Below are 15,389 nucleotides of genomic sequence, written 5' to 3'. Positions count from 1 at the left end.
TCTCGCGGGGGGGGGGGGGGGGGGTTGTGGTTCTTAATGCGCAGGCGCAAAAGCAAGTCCTCTTCCGGGCAAAATGGCGATGGGACTGATGTGCGGACGCCGGGAGCTTCTGCGCCTGCTACAGTCCGGGCGTCGGGTAAGGATGCCCCGGGGCTGAGCACCGGGATGCTGCCCTGACCCAGTGAACCAGGCCCTAGGACAGCTCGTGCTAGGGGTATGAGCGGATGCTGACCTGCTCACCGGTACCTGAATGTCATGACCTCGGGTCACGTGAGGACGCACCAGGGTTAGTCCCCGACACTGTGGGCCTAGCAGCCCCGTGTCAGCTTCTGGAATTGGCTTCGCCCCTGGCGAAAGCACCTCGGCCTCGTTCTCAGGGCCCTCCGATGTGGGTCTGCGATAACTGAGATGCGGGGAACCCACGTTCGAGCTTCGCTCTGCAGGCACCACCAGCTGCATGCCTTCGGGCTAGCGGTCTGCACGCGGTGATAGCAATGTCCTCACCTGTAGTGGCCGGGCTGCTTGCCTCTTGGGGAGTTAGCATAATGAATTCCCTTTGCCCCCACGCGAGGACTTCTGCTCCCGGTAAAGGGGCTTCATCATCCTTTTACACGCTCAGGTCCACAGCGTCTCAGGGTCCTCGCAATGGCTCGGGAAACTGCTGACCGCACGGCTCCTATTCCCAGCAGCCCGGTGCTGCTGTCGCCCACACTACCTCTTCCTTGCGGCTTCTGGCCCCCGCAGCCTCAGTACCTCTGCCATCTCGTTTGCAGAAGTCCAGGTAAGAGGCCTTTCGTTCCTGCAGTATTAGGAGTGGTGTTTCCTGGTTGGCTTCATATTTTGTTTTGTTTGGGAGCAGGGGGAATATGGAGCAGAGTTCTTGTCCACGCTCCACACAGCTCTCCAAAATGATAGCACCTCTGCTTGGGTTGGATTTTCAATTCAGTGGGGAAATGATTGTAAGTACAACAAGAGAGATGTTATATTTGGTTTGCTGAGCTGTTTTAAAGAAAAGCAATTGTTTCATGTTAATATATGGCAAAAATCAAGATAGTAGTATTCATATGGCTGAAGTTTGGGAAACAGTGATAAAAGAAATAACTTCCCAGCATGAAGGGAAGTCATGGAATCTTACTCAAAGTGACTTCTCTTCCTACCTGTTGATAAAAATGAGATGTCCTTTTTAAGCTTGAATTCTGCGGACACTAGGCTAACCTGGAAGAACAAGAAATAGAACAGAACCCAGTACTGGTTATTATAAGAAGGTCTCACTTTCTTTATGTTCACTACTGAATAAATATCATACAAGGCTTTCTTTCACACAGGTTCAGGCCCCTCCTGTTGTTGCTGCAACTCCCTCACCCACAGCAGTACCTGAGGTGGCTTCTGGAGAGACTGCAGATGTCGTCCAAGCTGCTGCAGAGCAGAGCTTCGCTGAACTGGGGCTGGGGTCATACACCCCAGTGGGACTGATCCAGAATTTACTGGAATTTATGCATGTTGACCTGGGCCTACCTTGGTGGGGGGCCATTGCTGCATGTAAGGGGAATATACCCTGGACATGGGTTAGGGATAGAACCTCATAGATGGCAGTTCTTTGAATGGATTCAGGAAGTAGTTGCAGAAGCTCTGGGTTCAGAAGAACAGATGATTTCAAATGAGCGATAGAGGTTCATGATACCTAGATGCACTCTGCCTATATTTCTTAAAGAGCATTACAAAACCACCAGATCATCTGGGATTCAAGAAGTATAGATATTTGAATACAAACATGGGGTTAGAGTCAGGGTACCTTATTAACAGTCAGGAAGCTATCCTGGTTTAGAACAGAGGCTCAGGTCAGGCACTTAAACCCCTAAATTGGGAAGCCACTGGCATTGCTTTTGTAAAGCTGAAACTCTGCTTTGAATTATGTGTCTCTCTGCCACGTTGCTGCATCAATTATCTCTTCTCTCCCCTGTGTCTTCAACATTTCCCTCCTTACTGCCCTACCCTGAACATGTAAACATGCTCATGCAGACCCATGTGTTACCTGGGGGAAGATTTCTTCCCTTCACCCTTAGTTCCCCTTCACCTACTACCCTATCTTTCTTCTTCCTTTGATGGCTGTTACTTATTTTGTTGTTGTTAATTTTTGTGGGTACCTAGTAGGTGTATATATTTATGGGCTACATGAGATGTTTTGATACAGGCATGCAAGGTGTAATAATCACATTATGGAGAATGAGATATCCATCCCCTCAAGCATTTATCCTTTAAGTTACAAACAATCCAATATTTATTTTTTAAACGGAGTCTTAATCTGTCACCCAGGCTGGAGTGCAGTGGCGCAGTCTCAGCTCACGGCAACCTCCACCTCTCAGGTTCAAGCGATTCTCATGTCTCAGCCTCTCAAATAGCTGGGACTACAGGTGTGCCACCACACCTGGCTAATTTTTACATTCTTTATTTAAAAATATTATTATTGACTATAGTCACCCTGTTGTGCAATCAAATAGTAGATCTTATTCTTTCTAATTTTTTTTTACCCATTAACTATTCCCAACCTGCTACCCTTCCCAGCCTCTGGTAACCTTCCTTCTACTCTTTGCCCATGATTGCATTTGTTTTGATTTCTAGATCTCACAAATAAGTGAGAACATGGCAATGTTCGTCTTTCTGTGCTTGCCTTATTTCACTTAACATAGTGATCTCCAGTTTCATCCACGTTGTCACAGATGACTGGGTTTCATTCTTTTGATAGCTATTACTTAAAAGATTGCTCTGCATCCAATTAGCCTACTTCTTTCCATTTACTCCCTCAGCCGTCTGGCTTTTACCCATACCACCTCATTCAAACTGCCAGTAACATAATTGCTAAACCCACTTTTATTATACTTGGTCTTTCTGCGTTAGACACTTTAGACCTTAAAATCAATCCTTTCCCAGGCATGGTGGCTCACGCCTGTAATCCCAGCACTTTGGGAGGCCGAGGCAGGCAGATCACAAGGTCAGGAGTTTGAGACCAGCCTGGACAATATGGTGAAACCCCGTCCCTACTAGAAATACAAAAATTAGCGAGGCGTGGTGGCGGGCGCCTGTAGTCCCAGCTATTCAGGAGGCTGAGGCTGGAGAGTCGCTTGAACCTGGGAAGCAGAGGTTGAAGTGAGCCGAGATCGCACCACTGCACTCCAGCCTGAGCAACAGAGCAAGACTCCCTTCAAAAAAAATAAAAAATAAAGTCAATCCTTTGGCTTTTATGATAACCTTTCCTGATTTTTCTCCCTGTCTTTCTGACCATACTTTCACATCTCCAAATTATCTTACCTACCGCTTCAGTGCCAGTAGTCTGGGTTCTATCCTTAGCTCCCTTCTCTTTCTACTCCGTATCATTCATCATAATGTTGATAAAGCTAAACCTATAACCTAGTCTCATATTTGTTGGAATGACCAGGAAACATGAAGTGTGAGAAAAAAAATAGGAAGGAGCTAAAGCAGTAGGCCACCAGATTATTTCCTACTCCAGGGATTTCTAGAACAATGGCTTCCAAACTTCATTCCTGGAAGCCCCAGAGTTTTGTAAAGGAACCTCTGAGCAAGGGGAAGGCCACCACATAAGCAATTCTGCGGCCAGGCTTTTCCTTTGCTCAGGGCAGCTTTTTTTTTTTTTTTTTTTTTTTTGTACATTGGGGCTACATTTACAGTTTGATGGAGCAGGGGGAGGCTCTTTTGATCACAGAAAAGTTTGGAAGCTATTGATCTAGAAAAGTGCTCCTGTCAGCTTTTTGTTTGAGGGATCAAACAGGATTCCTAATCATCTGCTTAGAGAAGTTAATGCCATACTTTTGTGGTGCCAGAGAACTGAGGCTTAAAGCAACTAATTCATACCCCTGACCTTATTTCTGGGCCTCTTAGGCATGAGTCACAGAATGGACAAAGGAAGAATAAGACCCTTTCGTAAGGACCTAAAAACCTTCAACCTTCTTGCTGCAGAACTGCTTTAATTTCACTCCAATCCTAGTTTGTATTTTCCAGGTACAGTCTTTGCCCGCTGCCTGATATTTCCTCTCATCGTGACGGGCCAGCGAGAGGCAGCCAGGATCCACAATCACTTGCCAGAGATCCAGAAGTTTTCCAGTCGAATCAGAGAGGCCAAGTTGGCAGGAGACCATACTGAGTGTGAGTCAGTTGCAGAATGAGCGTGGGAGAAGACCACATTTGCACTTTTCCTTACATTCTGCTGGGGGAAAGGAACAATGTAAATCAGAAGTTGCCACAGTCGGGAAAGTTCTAAAGGTTTATCTGTTTCTTGGGCCTAATACTCCCAGTCGGCGAGGGTTGGTTAGAAATTTCACAGGCCAGGTAGATGATGAGGATGTTCACCTCCACTGATATAACTGTTACCACAACCATTAATTTCCCCTCACCTCACAGATTACAAGGCTTCCTCGGAGATGGCATTTTACCAGAAAAAACATGGTATTAAACTCTTTAAACCTCTCATTCTCCCTGTGACTCAGGTGAGCAAAAACATTTTCTTCCTGATTTCATCCAGTACCCATCAAATTTCCTCTTTGTGTTTCATGTGCCCCAGGTCCCCCAAAAAACAGGTGGTGGTGGATTATACATGGCTTTCAGTAGTGAGGTGATGAAAATGTTCCCTCTGGTAAAGCATGCTGACACTGTTTATCTTGTGTAACAGGCCCCAATCTTCATCTCCTTCTTCATTGCTTTGAGAGAGATGGCCAACCTTCCTGTGCCCAGCCTGCAGACAGGTGGCCTCTGGTGGTTCCAGGATCTCACGGTATCCGATCCTATCTACATATTACCACTGGCAGTCACTGCTACAATGTGGGCTGTCCTTGAGGTAAGCCCAGATTGGCCAAGTGCCAGGAGGCCTGCAAAGTGAACTGGGATTGGAGGGTAAAGTAGTTTTGTACAGAATGGTCATCCTTCACTTGCTGGAGAAAGAGTTGATGGGTAAGAGATTAGAGACAGATTCACTGAAACTGACAGCTTTCCCGACTTTTCCACCCCACTTCTTTTGGCAGCTAGGTGCTGAGACAGGTGTGCAAAGTTCTGACCTTCAGTGGATGAGAAATGTGATCAGAGTGATGCCCCTGATAACCTTGCCCATAACCATGCATTTCCCCACAGTATGTACTGCCTTATGGGCCGGCTCCAAGGCCTTCTGCCTAGCCTAGCCACCTAGCAAGCTGACCAGGGATACAGCTTCTGAGTCCCTTCTCTGTGTTCTCACCCAGGCAGTGTTTATGTACTGGCTCTCCTCCAATTTGTTTTCCCTGGCCCAAGTATCCTGTCTCCGGATTCCAGCAGTACGCACTGTACTTAAAATCCCCCAGCGTGTTGTACATGGCCCTGACAAATTACCTCCACGGGAAGGCTTCCTAGAGAGCTTCAAAAAAGGTAAGGGCTCATCCTCTGTGAAACAGGACTAGGGAAAGGGGTCTAAAAATAGGAATGCAACTGACTCTCTTGCTTCTCTTTACACAGGCTGGAAAAATGCTGAAATGACGCGTCAGCTGCGAGAGCGTGAACAACGCATGCAGAATCAGTTGGAGCTAGCAGCCAGGGGTAAATAGTCCTTTCAGGCCAAATTCTGTCTTTTGTTTCTTCCTTTCTGTTCTTCGTTGAAATTTGTTTTCTCTTCTCCCCTCAGGTCCCTTACGACAGACCTTTACCCACAACCCTCTCCTACAACCTGGAAAGAATAACCCTCCCAATATCCCTAGCAGCAGCAGCAGCAAACCAAAGTCAAAGTATCCCTGGCAGGACACGCTTGGCTGACTTATGTTCCGTGTGCATTCTGGCAGGAACTCTGTCTCTTCAGAGACTCATCCTCAAAACAAGACTTCACACTGTGTCCTTGCCCCAGTCCTAGGAACTGTGGCACACAGAGATGTTCATTTTAAAAACGGATTTCATGAAACACTCTTATACTCATGTTTATAAGAGAGCACTGGGTAGCCAAGTGATCTTCCCATTCTCAGAGTTAGTAAACCTCTGTACTACATGCTGCTTCCTGAGACTTATTGAACAGGGAAATGAGTGTGTGCTTCAGAAACTGAAGAATACCCAGCATTTTGGGAGGCCGAGGTGGGCGGATCACCTGAGGTCAGGAGTTTGAGACCAGCCTGGCCAACATGGGGAAACCCCATCTCTACTGTTTTACAAAAACACCACATGTGGTGGTGCACACCTGTAGTCCCAGCTACTCGGGAGGCTGAGGCAGGAGAATTGCTTGAACCTGGGAGGCAGAGGTTGCAGTGAGCCAAGATCGCACCACTGCACACCAGCCTGGCCAATAGAGGGAGACTGTCTCAAAAAAAAAGAAAACTGAATAATAGAGTGGGTCATGATTGCTTTTGCTGGCCCGTGGCCTTGGAAAATACAATGTTTTAACCTGGCATTAAGGGTTTAAACTTCCACCCAGGCATGGTGGCTCACGCCTGTAATCCCAGCACTTTGGGAGGCTGAGGCGGGTGGATCGCCTGAGGTCAGGAGTTTGAGACCAGCCTGGCCAACATAGTGAAACCCTGTCTCTACTAAAAATACAAAAATTAGCCAGTTGTGGTGGTGCGCACCTGTAGTTCCAGCTACTTGAACAGTTGAGGCAGGAGAATCACTTGAACCTGGCAGGCAGAGGTTGCAGTAAACCAAGATCAAGCCATTGCACTCCAGCCTGGGCAACAGAGTGAGATTCTGTCTCAAAAAAAAAAAAGAGGCCGGGTGCGGTGGCTCACGCCTGTAATCCCAGCACTTTTGGGAGGCCGAGGCAGGCGGATCATGAGGTCAGCAGATCGAGACCATCCTGGCTAACATGGTGAAACCCCGTCTCTACTAAAAAAAAATACAAAAAATTAGCTGGGTGTGGTGGCGGGTGCCTGTAGTCCCAGCTACTCAGGAGGCTGAGGCAGAAGAATGGTGTGAACCGGGGAGGCAGAGCTTGCAGTGAGCCGAGATTGCGCCACTGCACTCCATCCCGGGCAAGAGAGTGAGACTCCTTCTCAAAAAAAAAAACAGTTTAAACTTCCAACCCATGCATGTGTTGTTCTATGCACATTTGGATTGCAGTCTAGAGGTGTGGCTGATAAGTTGAATGTTGAGATTGTATCTAAATATAGTAACCGCACTTCTTGATCCCAAGATTACTTTAAAAATTTCAAGATTAAGAATGAAAGTTCCAGGCTGGGCAAAGTGGCTCACACCTGTAATCTCCGCACTTTGGGAAGCTGAGGTGGGTAGATCACTTGAGTCCAGGAATTTGAGACCAGCCTGGGCAACATGGCGAGACCTTGTCTCTGCTAAAAAGTTAGCTGAGCATGGTGGTGCTTGCCCATAGTCCCAGCTATCTGGGAGGCTGAGGTGGGAGGACAGCTTAAGCCCAGGAGGTTGAGGCTGCAATGAGCCAAGATCATGCTGCTATACTCCAGCCTTGGCTACAGAGCAAGATCCTGTCTCAAAAAGGAAGTTCATGTCATTTTTATGTAACAATCCAGCATTTCACTAGAGCAGTTTAAGTGTTCCGTTGTCTGCCTTTGTGTAGAGCCTGGTTTGTCAGCCTTCAGCAGCTAGCTTGAGAGAGAAAAGATGGATATACTTTAAAGCATAAGATTGATTTTAGTCTTTGTGTTTCTAGGCTAATGGGAGCTGTCCTAGAGATACTATGTAAAATGAAGCCACTCAGACTTTAGGAACATAACCTTTTATTGTCATCCAGCACCTGTGATAGTTTCATGTCTCTCTAAAGGAGACAGGAAATGGGAGCATTGTGGGCCCTTTTAAAAGAGGAGTAGGTAGGCACACTCAGGTGCTTCTAAAACAACCAAGCCCACACCTGACATGCTCCTCCCCACAGTCTCCTTTATTGTCCCCTTTAAAAGTCTGGAACAGTATGTAGCAAAACAAATAAATTACTTTTCATTTCAAAAAGTAAGTTCAAAGGTTGCAGCTGCCTAGGCCAGGCTTCTGGACAGGTGCCTCCAAAGAAGTGAGCTTTCCTTTTCAACTTGCTTAGCTCTAGCCAGTAGACCAGAAACCCCTGCTTTCCACATCAGGATTCCAGATGGTGTCTAGCTAGACTTGGGATCCTGTTGCTTGGGCATCTCTCCTCCATCTTCCAAATCCATTTCTGCAGCAACTGACATACACAGGACCTGGAGGTACCTTGTGGCAGACCCTACAAAGAGAAGTTTGAGTTGGAATTGAGAAGAGGTCAACTGGGCTGAGTTCAAGTGTCATTGAATGGAACTCGGCCTGAGGGGAGTGATTCCATTAAGCCGAAGGGTTCATAGGAAGGGGCTAAGGCAAAGATGTCTTTGGAGGCTAGATTTACAGAAAAAGGCAAAAACCAAGCTCTACAATAGCTGAGCGGACTTAAGGATGCACAGCTTACCCACGATCCTTCGGAGGTAAAGCGGTCGCTTATGTTCTGGCACTCTGACGATGAGGAAGTAAAAGGGCAGGCCTGAGAGGGCAATGGCAATGCCGATGAGGGAGTTGATAGTATCACTGTAAAGTGGAACAGCCACCAGGAAGATGGTGCAGAGGCAGAAGACAATCGGGAAGAAAACGCTGAGCTAAGGGCACAGGAAACATAACTGGGATGGACAACTCAGGATTCTTAACAGCTGAAATGACCCCACCTCCCATAAGGATTAGCACACTGAGCCTTCTTTCCATACCTTTAATTTCAACACATTACTAACCATCAAGTCCCAGGCAAAGGTTTCTAAATAAAGTGTCTTGTAATAGCCCCCTGTAGCAGCAACTCTAGCTGTTTCAGATGGAGCAGAGGTAGGATGGAGTTGCCTTACCTTGAGGGGACGAGGTCGATCAGGCTCCTTCCAGCGCAGATAAAGCTGACCCACAATAGAAAGCCCCACAAAGAACCAGTAGCTGAAGCTGTAGTAGTTAATGAGCTGGAAGATGTCTTCCACGCACAAGTAGATCAATGCCATGATACCCTGTAAGCGTGAGCCTAAGTCAGCTCTTCTCAGGGCCTTTGTTAATCCAAAGGCTTTTCACTCCCTTTATACCCCAGAAATCCATCCCGTCAATCCTCAAAGTCTCCTGGTCCTCTTCTGTTTTTAATCCCTTTAACACCCTAGTTTCAGTACCTTATCCCCTCTCTTATAAGTCAGTAATCTCAACTGGTTTTCCAACCCATTCTTCAAGTTAACCCTGTATAAAGCAAGCTCGAAGCAATCCCTCAAAAGTCTTGCATAGGACCCTTTCCATAATGGCTCCAACCTACAATAACCAGCTCTTGCCTCCTCCTACATGTTGAGTATCCCTATTCTGAAAATCCAAAATGCTCCAGTGAGCATTTCCTTTGAGTGTCAAGTCAGCACTCAAAAAGTTTCAGATTTTTAGAGCATTTCAGATTTTGGATATTCAGATTAGGGATACTCAACCTGTATTAAAACCCACACTGCTTTACCACAGGATTTTCTGATGCTATTTCTCCTACCTAAAGCCAATCTCTACCATTTGCAGCCTTAGCCATCAAGATGCACTTTTTTTTTTCTGAGAACACTTTGGTGGATTTAAGACACACACCCACTTCTAGAAGTAATTCTTCATTCACCCTCTACTCCCATGGAAGTGATCATTTCTTCTCTTAAACACCGTATCACTATCTGTCATGGCAATCAATCATTACAGTGTATTCCATGTACTTTATGCCTTATCTTAGAGCAGAGGTGTACCATTCCTTAGAGCATTTGGATTTTCCCTATAGCAGTTAGCATAGTGCCTTGCCCATGGTGAACATTCTGATTCACCAGTAGTTTTTCTATTGGAATCTCTTTTAGAGCTTTCAGGAAGCTAGAACAGTCGCTTCTGCTGTTACTAAAGTTTCCCCCGCAATCTGGCTTTCAGTCTCATCCTTGAGCTCACTTACATTGAAGAGCAGAGAAGGCACTGGTGTGAACCGCTCAACATGGATCATGCAGATGGCATCAGGGAGATGGCCTTCTCTTGAGCCCACAAAGAAAAGCCTATGTTAGGTAAGATAGGAGAAGCTGAAAAAATTGGTGGACACAGTGCAGCCTGGTTCACCTGCCACATGGCCCTCCCTCTCTGCCATCCCTTCCTTCAAAAGTGTTTGGATAATACAGACTGGAGCTCAGTATTAAGATTAATGACAACTGCAGGCTTCTGCTAGAAACAAGAAGAAAGAGGTTGTGGTATCGGTTGGAGAACACAAGTAATCAAAGGCTGGGTCCTGTAAGTTCTACTGTCCACTGCATAGCCCTTCAATGATAGACCCCCCCCCACAAAAGATGCCACTCTTACCTAGAAGCAGCCACAATGGAGGCATTGAGGCCACCAAAACAGGATAATGCAACTGACAGTGGAATTATCCAGTTAAATATTCCAAATATCTGATCTGCAAAAGTCTAAGGGAAAAGAATGGAAGAGTCATTAGCAGGATCTAAAAGGGATGAAAGACATGGATGGGCATGCCCCCAGATTCCCCTTATTAGGACTCCAACCTGTCTTCCACAGTGGGGGTAACAGGACCTTCTTGCAAGCCCTGTATTCTAAATTAACTCCTTTCAAGGCTGTCTACCCCCTTTCCAGGACTTTCAAGAGCCGGAATATACCCAGTACCCCACAAGACACCCTCAACCTTCTGCTAGTGAAAATCCTTTACCACAGCAACAGCATCACTGGCCAAGATGTCTCTCATGTCTAGCACAGTATAATAGGCCACATTGGTCAAGATATAGATGATGGTGACAATGGGCATGGAGATGCCAATGGAGAGGGGCAGGTTCCTACAGCCAAATAGAATAAAATACACATTAGTCCCACAGTCATATCCCTATCTCTCCTTTAATCCTTAGACTCTCCCTGCCACACCAGTCTTTCCAGGGATGGAGACTCTTGCTACATTTCCTCAATGCATTTGTCTTTGATGGTGCCCTGGATAGTGGCTGAAGCTCTGAACACTTAAGAACTAAAGAACGTTAGGGGAAAGGAATATCATATTAGGAGACAGGACTGTGCAGCTGGGAGCAGTGGCTCATGCCTGTAGTACCAACACTTTGGGAGGCTGAGGCACGGAGATGGCTTGAGTCCAGGAGTTGGAGACCAGCCTGGCCAACATGGCAAAACCCTGTCCCTACTAAAAATATAAATAATTAGCCAGGCATGGTGGCATGCACCTGTAGTCCCAGCTACTCGGGAGGCTGAGGTACGTGAATCACTTGAACTCGAGAGGCGGAGGTTGTGGTAAGCCAAAATTGTGCCATTGCACTTCAGCCTGGGCGACAGAGCAAGACTCTGTCTCAAAAAAACAAACAAACAAAAAAATTAGCCAAGCATGGTGGCACATGCCTGTAATCCCAGCTATTTGGGAGGCTGAGGTGGGAGGATCACTTGAGCCTGGGGAGGTTAAGGCTGCAATGAACCATGACTGGGCCACTGCACTCCAGCCTGGGCAAGGCAGCCAGAGCCTGTCTAAAAAATAATAATAATAATAAAATATATATATATAAAAAAGGGGGATTAACAAAGACTGCCCTAGCATAATAATGCACAGGAAAATGGGAGGTTATTTTGTTTTATACTCCAAAGATCTTTCGGTGTCAGGATTCCATCTCTAAGATTATCAACATTGGCAATTTTGCCTCAAGGTTGAGAAATATAAAAATAAATTATGGAGGCAAATTGTGAAATTTAACATCTTCAGAGAATAAGATAGGCCTTCAATAGGAAGAGAAGTGTGTGTATCTGACAAGCAACCTGGAAGATATGTCTGCCCACCTTTTCCTCAGTTTGAGAACCTCGGGAGCCATCCTAATTGGTGGGCAAAAGAAAGATGGAAGAGCTCTCAAGGTCCCTGTAACCCAGTAAAGCCATGATCTTTATAAACATCCTTAACAGTAAGGCTGCCAAAAAAAAAGCACAAAGTGGGGCAAATACTCTGCAAATAGAGTCATGCAGCTTCTGTCCGGTAGGTGGAAGTACCACCCAGGCCTTGATCCTGCTTCTGTTATCTCTGTTCCCATAGCATTACCACTAGTTGTGTACCAAGAGTGCTCTTCTGTTTCTCAAGCCAAAAGGAGTTTATTGGTATAAGAATTGTGATTCTTCTCACTTAAGCATTTACAGAAAGCTGAGCACAGTGGCTCATGCCTGTAATCCCAGCACTTTGGGTGGCTAAGGCGGGCAGATCACCTGAGGTCAGGAGTTCGAGACCAGCCTGGCCAACATGGTGAAACCCCGTCTCTACTAAAAATACAAAAATTAGCCAGGTGTGGTGACAGGCGCCTGTAATTCCAGCTATTTGGGAGGCTGAGGCAGGAGAATCACTTGAACCTGGGAGGCAGAGGTTGCAATGAGCCAAGATCGCGCCATTGCACTCCAGCCTGGGAAATAAGAGCAAGACTCTCTCCAAAAAAAAAAAAAAAAGAAAGAAAGAAAATTTACAGAAACTCCACTCCCTGGCAAATCTTAGTTCCCAGAATTATAGAATTTTAGAGCCAGGAAAGGCCATGGAGATCACAGAATTTAACCCTCTCAATTACAGATAAGGAAGTAGGCAAAAAGATGGCCAGGCAACTCCCTCAAGGTCAGCCAACAAGTCAGTGGAAAGACAAACTCTAGGTCCTTGACTTCCTGTCCAGTTCTCTTGTTCACTCTATATATAGACTACAGAGCAATAATGGTGGGGTGACTTAATTGAATGACTCAAACTATACCACAATGTCAGTATGAATTTAGGAAACAAGGAAGGTATCAGAGGGAAACATAGGAAGGTTTCTGGAAGTCTATATCCCAAAGCTATGTATGTGGGGATAAGGGTGGATGAAATATCTATCAAGGAAAATCTGTTTTAAAAATATACATAAGCATATAATACAACCTGCTTTAATTAATGCAGACATTAATGAACAAATGTAAAAATGCCTTTAAAAAATTTACAAAGCATACATGAGAAAGTTCATATTTCAGCCGTGTTACTGTGATCATAGACAAGTTACTTCTCTGAGCCTCAGGCCTGCCATCTATTAAAATGAGGCTGATAAAATTAACCTCATAGTGGTTGTGGTATGCTGTCTGGCACATAGTAGGAGCTCATTAAATGATGGCTATCACTGCTATGGAAAGTTGGTGGTGCAGTACCTACCTCTCAGGATTCTTGATCTCTTCAGTGACATAGTTGAGGGTGTCCCAGCCTGAGTAGGAGAACAGAGCTGAGTACAGTGCCAGGGCAATATCACCCACTGCAAATGATGAACCCTCAAAGGAATTCTCAAAATGAGTGGAGGCTCCTGGAACCCAAGAACATTGGAAGGCAGGGGATTAGTGCCTCATTCTCCCACTTCAAGATGGTCAAGTAAAGGACTGACAGAATATGGTAATATAATAGCAGGTAAGTGGCCTACAACATCTTTGGCAGCAAGAGTACCAGTAAAGGAACAGGAAACAGAAGAGAGACGTCTGTAGAGATAGACCAGAATGCCCTGCATCCTAATGACATAGATGGGGATCTTGACAGGAAGGGTCCAGGGTAGCTTTCTAGGATAAGAAACCACCATAGAAGGCCGGGCGCGGTGGCTCACGCTTGTAATCCCAGCACTTTGGGAGGCCAAGGCGGGCGGATCACGAGGTCAGGAGATCAAGACCACGGTGAAACCCCATCTCTACTAAAAATACAAAAAATTAGCCGGGCGTGGTGGCGGGCTCCTGTAGTCCCAGCTACTCGGAGAGGCTGAGGCAGGAGAATGGTGTGAACCCGGGAGGCGGAGCTTGCAGTGAGCCGAGATTGCGCCACTCCAGCCTGGGTGTCAGAGCGAGACTTCGTCTCAAAAAAAAAAAAAAAAACCACCATAGAGCAGAAAGGCTGGAGAATAGAAACAATGCAGTTCTGTTCTGCTCTGCAGGCTGCCTGATTCCTGCCTCCTATCACAATCTGCCAAAGCCAGCTCCCAGGGCATGGCTGTCAACCCTTTGCCAAGATCAGCCTCCTCTGGGAGGCAGCGTGCATGGAAGTTAAAGGACAGACTTTTGGGCCAGTTGTCCTGGATATAAATTTCATCTCCTCTACTTACCAGTAGCAACTTGGGCAAGATATTTATTTTTTTTTTTTTTTTTTTTTTTTTTGAGACAGAGTCTCGCTCTGTCGCTCAGGCTGGAGTGCAGTGGCACGATCTTGGCTCACTGCAACCACTGCCTCCTGGGTTCAAGCGATTCTCCTGCCTCAGCCTCCCGAGTAGCTGGGATTACAGGCACCTGTCACCACGCCCAGCTAATTTTTGTATTTTTAGTCGAGATGGGGTTTCACCATCTTGGCCAGGCTGGTCTTGAACTCCTGACCTCGTGGATCCACCTGCAATGGCCTCCCAAAGTGCTGGGATTACAGGCATGAGCCACCACACCCGGCCCAAGATACTTAATTCTGCAGCCTGTTTCCTCATCTATAAAATGTGAATAATAATAGTGCCCACCGAACAAGGTTATAGTAAGAAATGAGATAATGCACAAAGAGCACTTAGAGGAGTACGGCTCACAGAAAATGCTTAACAAAGATTAGTTGCTACTAATATTATTTCTTACCCTGGCCAAGTCTAACAATGCCTGCAACGATGACCGCAATCAGTGCCAGTACTTTAGCATAGGTGAAAATATCTTGTACCAGGGTTCCCCATTTGACATAGGCACAGTTAACGAAGGTTAAGAGACCTGAAAGAAAAATAATACTGATTGGTGACTTACCCTTACCACCGTAGGGCCTTAGACTCCCAAGCAATTTTTCCAGTACCAGTCACCAAGATATACCCTTCAGCCAAAGACAGACCCTCTGACCTGCTCTGCACTGGAACCCTCGGGCCCCAGAATGTCCTCACCATTATCATACAAAGGCCTCTATACTCCCTATCCCCAGCACCTTATATGGGAGACACAAAACAACGTGACTGCAGATCTGCTTACATAAAAAATACATCCAAATGTCCATGCACAGCAGTGGGAGGCAACTGGGAACTGTACAGGATTAGTGATTGTTCTGGCTCTTGGCTCTGAAGTCACGGTCTCTCCCTCCTACCTCCCATTCCCCATGGGCTCCAGGACACAGCACTCTGATTCTGTGGTATTACTGTTAACCTTGAGGAGTTCTGCTGTGACTTATCCAATGCTGAGCCAGCAGGTCAGGCTGTGTGGCCAAGGATTAGGATGAAGGCCAGACTTCCTGCCCACTGCCTGGCAGCTCAGCTGCCTGCTTTTGTGCTTGGAAAGATTCTTGCAGCTAAGAGTGGTTCCTGTAGAATGGGGACAGGGCATTTTTCCTGATGGGACAATAGAGAAGTAGGAACCACACACATTCCCCCAGTCCTTCTACTCAGAAGTACAGGTTTTAAAAGTACCTTTTATCAGGG

At 46.2% G+C, this 15,389-nt stretch overlaps 2 protein-coding genes across 3 annotated transcripts in view; one reads left to right on the top strand and one right to left on the bottom strand.

The window, feature by feature from the left end:
* The first annotated feature begins 31 nt into the window (after positions 1 to 31).
* On the top strand, positions 32 to 6,013 carry OXA1L (OXA1L mitochondrial inner membrane protein). Its single transcript, XM_030802330.1, has 10 exons — positions 32 to 136; positions 620 to 781; positions 1,326 to 1,539; positions 4,015 to 4,158; positions 4,414 to 4,499; positions 4,682 to 4,846; positions 5,031 to 5,135; positions 5,244 to 5,406; positions 5,494 to 5,574; positions 5,660 to 6,013. The coding sequence occupies exons 1-10, from the start codon at positions 74 to 76 to the stop codon at positions 5,785 to 5,787; spliced, it is 1,311 nt and encodes a 436-aa protein (XP_030658190.1). The 5' UTR covers positions 32 to 73; the 3' UTR covers positions 5,788 to 6,013.
* Positions 6,014 to 7,689: 1,676 nt separating this feature from the next.
* The window catches only part of SLC7A7 (solute carrier family 7 member 7), a 44,757-nt gene continuing 37,057 nt past the window's right edge, over positions 7,690 to 15,389 (bottom strand). The window contains exons 4-11 of one of the 2 annotated variants that reach the window (XM_030802328.1): positions 14,572 to 14,697; positions 13,142 to 13,286; positions 10,661 to 10,784; positions 10,300 to 10,403; positions 9,905 to 10,001; positions 8,817 to 8,966; positions 8,396 to 8,579; positions 7,690 to 8,179 (exon numbers count right to left, since the gene is read on the bottom strand). In XM_030802328.1, coding sequence (XP_030658188.1) covers positions 8,073 to 8,179; positions 8,396 to 8,579; positions 8,817 to 8,966; positions 9,905 to 10,001; positions 10,300 to 10,403; positions 10,661 to 10,784; positions 13,142 to 13,286; positions 14,572 to 14,697 — 1,037 coding nt within the window. In that variant the 3' untranslated portion in view covers positions 7,690 to 8,072. Of the gene's footprint in view, positions 8,180 to 8,395; positions 8,580 to 8,816; positions 8,967 to 9,904; positions 10,002 to 10,299; positions 10,404 to 10,660; positions 10,785 to 13,141; positions 13,287 to 14,571; positions 14,698 to 15,389 lie in introns of those variants that run through there. The other variant, XM_030802329.1, reaches the window with a different exon arrangement.

The sequence above is a fragment of the Nomascus leucogenys genome, chromosome 22a, assembly GCF_006542625.1.
Source record: "Nomascus leucogenys isolate Asia chromosome 22a, Asia_NLE_v1, whole genome shotgun sequence".
In the NCBI taxonomy this organism is placed as follows: domain Eukaryota; kingdom Metazoa; phylum Chordata; class Mammalia; order Primates; family Hylobatidae; genus Nomascus; species Nomascus leucogenys.
The sequence above is the reverse complement of the archived record's forward strand: the minus strand, read 5'-3'. Positions and strand labels throughout refer to the sequence as shown.